Source organism: Antechinus flavipes, chromosome 3 (assembly GCF_016432865.1).
Source record: "Antechinus flavipes isolate AdamAnt ecotype Samford, QLD, Australia chromosome 3, AdamAnt_v2, whole genome shotgun sequence".
Taxonomy (NCBI): Eukaryota; Metazoa; Chordata; class Mammalia; order Dasyuromorphia; family Dasyuridae; genus Antechinus; species Antechinus flavipes.
In genome coordinates this window covers 554134083-554139594 of record NC_067400.1, presented here as the reverse complement: position 1 = coordinate 554139594, position 5512 = coordinate 554134083, and the positions used below count along the sequence as shown (strand labels likewise).

Here is a 5512-nt window from a genome sequence, read left to right as displayed (position 1 = left end):
ACAACAATAAGTCATTGGCTTGCAAATAATTTTAAGTGACCCATAAAGTCTGTCTATAAGTGACTAGGAAAGATGTAATTAGAACTACTGAAAAAGTGACAAACTCTTGATTACTGAGTATCATCTGAAGCACAATAATACTAAGAATAATTAATACTCACAAGGCTGGAGTATAGTATTTCCCTCGATATGACAGAAAGACAGCACAGTAGAGTGGGGGAAGCACAGGATTCGGGAACAAGAACTTACATTCTATTGCAACTTATTACCTATGTGTGACCATGAGCGAGTCATCTCCCTTTAATAGAAAAGGAACACTCAGAAAAATTAATGTTAGTATTATCTATGACATAAAGTTGTGGAAAAGCATTATGTAAAGATAAGACATAATTAGGGTTATATGATTCCTGAATACCTGACTACTGTTCAGGGTCAATTTTCTTATATATATATTTTTAAAAATGTTTTCATTGTGATATACAGAATGAATTCAAGGATCTTACAATGAAGTGACCTCATTATGGCTCCTCCTAATAACTTTCCTTTCTTCAGTGATTATTTTTTTAAAGGATGAAAAATATAGCCCAACAGACTTGGGAGCTAAAAGAACCAGGCAAGCTTTTCTTGTGACATTTTTGCTGTTTTCACAGGAAAGAAGGTTCCCATCAGATGCTAGAATTGCCATTCAATCATACATCACCTGCTACATTTGTTCTCATGGGCATCCCAGGTTTAGAAGTGACTCACCTCTGGTTGCTGGCACCACTAGGCACCATGTATGTTGTGACTTTGGTAGGAAACAGCCTCATTCTGACAGTGATCTGGGTTGACCCAGCCTTGCATGAGCCCATGTACTATTTCCTGTGCATCCTGGCTATTGTGGACATTGTTATGGCAACCTCTGTGGTCCCAAAGATGCTAAACATCTTCTGGTCAGGTAATGGAATTATTGGCTTCGCTGCCTGCTTCACTCAAATGTATATTGTCCATGCAGCCACAGCTGTAGAAACAGGGCTTTTATTGGCTATGGCCTTTGACCGGTATGTGGCCATCTGCAGACCCTTGCACTATCAGACCATCCTTACACAAAGAACAATGATAGGAATTGGTGTGGCAATTATCCTTAGAGCTGCCACGTTCATGACACCTCTGAGCTGGATGGTGAGCCACCTGCCCTTCTGTGGCTCTCTGATGGTTCCTCATTCATACTGTGAACACATGGCTGTGGCCAAGCTGGGATGCGCTGACCACATGCCAAGCAACCTCTATAGCCTGATTGGTTCCTCAATCATTGTAGGAATTGATGTGATCTTCATTGCTACCTCCTATAGCCTGATCCTTCAGGCTGTCTTCCGTCTCTCCTGCCGGGATGCCCAGCTCAAAGCATTAAGCACGTGCGGTTCCCATGTTGGAGTGATGGCCCTCTATTATCTACCAGGGATGGTTTCCATCTATGTGGCCTGGTTTGGACAGGACTTGGTTCCCCTGCCTGTCCAAGTCCTGTTAGCTGACTTCTATCTGGTTATCCCACCCACTCTGAATCCTCTCATCTATGGCTTAAGGACTAAACAGATACGTGGTCGGGGATGGAGTATGCTGGAGAGCTGCCTCCCTGGCCAGGCCCATTGAAATTCCTAGAAAGTATAAAATACATAAAGGTCTTAAGCAAAGATGCTTCATACAAGAATAAAGGTGGTATAAAAATGACTTCAAACTAGTTAGAACCTGAGTGATGGAGAAAGATTTCACAAACTGGCTTCAGTCACCATGACTTCACCTCTATCTGAATGATTTTCATTTCCCTTTCCAGCCTTGATATTTATCCATTTCTAGCTACATGCAGGATACTTCTACTTGGAGGTTCTGTTGGGACCTCAAAAATCTATTAAACTTATTATCTCCTTCTGAAGAAGTTGTGTTGATGATATTTGCCATTGTCTCTCTCAACTGGATTCTAAATATTTTAATACCTGATCATTTTTCTCATTTTGCATTGATTTTTCACTTTGTAATGAAATACAGAATAAAATTCCTCATCTTAGAATTTAAGACCTTCTACTCTGCTGCAATTTACCTTTCTAAACAAATTTCACAGTTCCCTTTTATATACTGTGCCTCAGCTAAATTTTATTTCAAAATCTATCCTGCTCCTTGCCTTTGTATATGGCATCATCTATCACACACACACACACACACACACACACACACACACACACACACAAATTCTTCCACTCATCATCTTTCCCAAATTTCAAGACCTGCTCTAAGTGGCAACTGTTCCATGATTTCTTCTTTGAACTCTTTTTCCAGCTTTTGAAATGATGAAAACAAGAGGTCAAATGGAATGACCTGCATCATTTTCTTGTTCACTATAGTTATTTGTATACTGATCTCATTCTCTCCTTTCAAAAAATTTATAATCTATAAGGAGAAGCATGTATACATGGTTCATCTAGGACTGTAGCTCAGTGAAATCAAAATCACTTTCTTGAGCAGTGAATTTTCTTGACATCTATTTCAGTACAAATCTCAACCACTTTAAAGATAAATTGAAAGATATAAGATAACCTCTCCTATCCTCAAGGAACTTATTATCATCTTGCTCACAAGCATCTAGAGAAATTCAAAATATTTTATTGCATTTCAAACTGGAATTTGTACCTGCTGCTTCAATGCGATTGCCACAGGAACTTAGCAGAGTAAAAAGTCACTCCAGAGTTTGGCCTTAACCAGTCACACAAATAAGTCTTTAAGGGAGAATGCCTCTGTCCAGATGATGTTCATTTAGGAGATATGCTAAATGAACATATATGTATGTGTGTATGTGTGTTTATACATATATAGATAGATAAATAGACAGACAGACAGACAGATAGATAGGTAGATAGATAACTATCTCATGGAACAATGTTTTTGGCTTTGTTTATACATATTCTTTATCTTGTCCTATACCCCCAAAAAACCTGCTGGAATGAAAGTGAGCAAAGAAAATTGTTTGGCCATAGACAAGAAACTGGAAACTGAGTGGATGCCCAACAGTTGGACAATGGCTGAATAAGTTATGGTATATGAATGTCATGGAATATCACTGTTCTATTAGAAATGACCAGCAGGATGATTTCAGAAAGGCCTGGAGAGACTTACATGAACTGATGCTGAGGGAAATGAGCAGAACCAGGAGATCATTACGCACAGCACAATTATACAATGATCAATTCTGATGGATGTGACTCTTTCCAACAATGAGATGATTGAGGCCAGTTCCAATGATCTTTAATGAAAATTTGGAACATAAGATTTTGCAAGAGGCAATGTTGAAAGATTATCCATGCATGTGTTTTAAAAATAAAAAGCTTTAATTTAAAAAAAAAGAAAGAAAAAGATTGACCATAGAGCAGCAAGATCTGACCAAATGACAAATAAAGAGGATGAAATTTCTGTTTTTACCTCTTTTGAATACATGGCTTGGAAATTATACAGACATGTGCTATAAGCTTCCAAAAATTAAAGGAGGGAAGTGTTTTTGTCTCTTGGAGTAATTCTAAGTAAGTTCATGTGCTTATCTAGAAAAACAGAATCTAGAACTTGAGATTTTAGTGGCTTCCTTTGCCTTGTGTTTTCTCCCTGAAAACAGATTGCTGAATATAAACTAAAGCATGCTGTCTTACCAAATTTTTCTTTCACTTTTTATTGAAATATTCTTGCACAAAATGACTAATATAGAAATATTTTACATAATTGCACGCGTATAACCTATATCTGATTGCTTGTTGTCTCAAAGGGAGGAGGAAAAGGAGGAATAGAATTTAGAACTCAAAATTTTAAATAAAAATGTTTTTTTCAAACATTTGGTGGGGGGGAGGGGAATACCACCAGCCATATTTCTTTTTCAAAAGAAAATGAGAAGTGAATATTTATTTTATTAATAAAAAAAACAGATTACCAAAACAGCTCCAAAGCTAAAAATTCATCTAAAAATTGCTAATTCCTGAGTTCCTTTGTCAACTGCCCTGAAAATCATGTTCACTTTCATTTTAGCTCTATACTATCCAAGTAACCTCAAAGGTCAGTGTCTTCTGTCAAGACAGAAAGTGGTTGGAGTTCATTTTCTTTGCTGAAAAACAATGTTTCACCAGGCACAAAGTACCTATTATAATATTTAGACAGAATGCTTCCTGTTTTCACATTTATGCATCACCTTCCACAGCAGATAACAAAACCTGTGAGTTGCCATTTCATGTTTTGAGTCTCTAATTTCTTATTTTTATTAAGACTTTTCATTTTACATCATATTTCTTTTAAGAGAAATGTTTTAAAAGGAAAAAAAAAAGGCAATACAGTGAAATTCAATGATGCCATTTATTTTTTTCTCCAAACTCTGCCCACTGACTGAAAAGAAAACAATAACAAATGTTAAAACCCCTGAATCCCATAAGCATAGTCAAGCAAAATATTCTTATATTGATCACATCCAAAAATTATTTTCTTATTCTGCATATCAGCCCATCATTTGTCATAAGATTCCTATTTTTAATGTTTTATCAATTTTCTGGACTCATTGTTGATAACTTAGATGACCAGAGTTCTTAAAGGTTTTGGTTTTATAAGAATATTGATGATCATGTATAGATTGTTCTTTTAGATCTGTTTTATACATATCACAGTTTTAAATCTTTTTTAAAAGCATTTTGTAGTGTTCTGGTTGGTTCTCTGGAGGTCTCTGGGGCAGTCTTCTTTTCAGCAATCACCACAAGAATAGCCAGGTGTTAAAGTCCAAATTCTTTTTTGCCTCCTCTCTTGGGGTCCTGCTAGCTTTTTTGAGGCCCTTCAGACGGGTCTTGGTCTCAGTCGGGGGAGCAAGAGGACAGGATAGGCTGATGAAGGTGGAATAGATCTGGCTGAGTTTGTTGTAGCTTATATGCTCTATTCCAGTTAAATCCATTCATCATACTGAGTATAAGCCAATCAATATATCATTAGGGAACCATTATTTGTTGTAAGATTAAATCAATTATACTGAACTAGAGAACTATTAATCACCATGCTAAACTAGATAATCATTGTCTTAGCAATTCCACTTAGCACCTTGTAAGAATCTTTGTTTCAAGTACAGAGTTCTGGCCCATAACACATTTTTGTCATGGAAAAAAAAGTTTTCCTATCCTTGATCTAACATGTGTACAAAATAGGTACTCACTTCTAGGTAATAATATAATTCATTCAGGGAAACTTTACATATAAACCAAATTTATACCTTAATTGATTAAATGCATTCTTTATTACAGTAAACTTATGGTTATCATCTATTTCAAAACAAATATGTCCCATTAAAAATTTAACAGTTTTCAAGTATCTATTTTATCACATTTTTATCTTTTACATTTTATACTAATTATATCTAAAACCTAGCATACATTACATTCAAATAAAGTAATAATAATAATAGTTAACATTTATAAAATGCTTATCATATGCAACCTGCATACAAATTTTTTTCTTAACTCTGGGATTC

The 5512-nt window shown here is 35.8% G+C and overlaps 1 protein-coding gene across 1 annotated transcript; it reads left to right on the top strand.

The window, feature by feature from the left end:
- Nucleotides 1-669: 669 nt before the first annotated feature.
- LOC127557403 (olfactory receptor 52I2-like) lies at nucleotides 670-1629 on the top strand. Its single transcript, XM_051990733.1, has one exon. The coding sequence runs from the start codon at nucleotides 670-672 to the stop codon at nucleotides 1627-1629; it is 960 nt and encodes a 319-aa protein (XP_051846693.1).
- Nucleotides 1630-5512: the final 3883 nt, after the last annotated feature.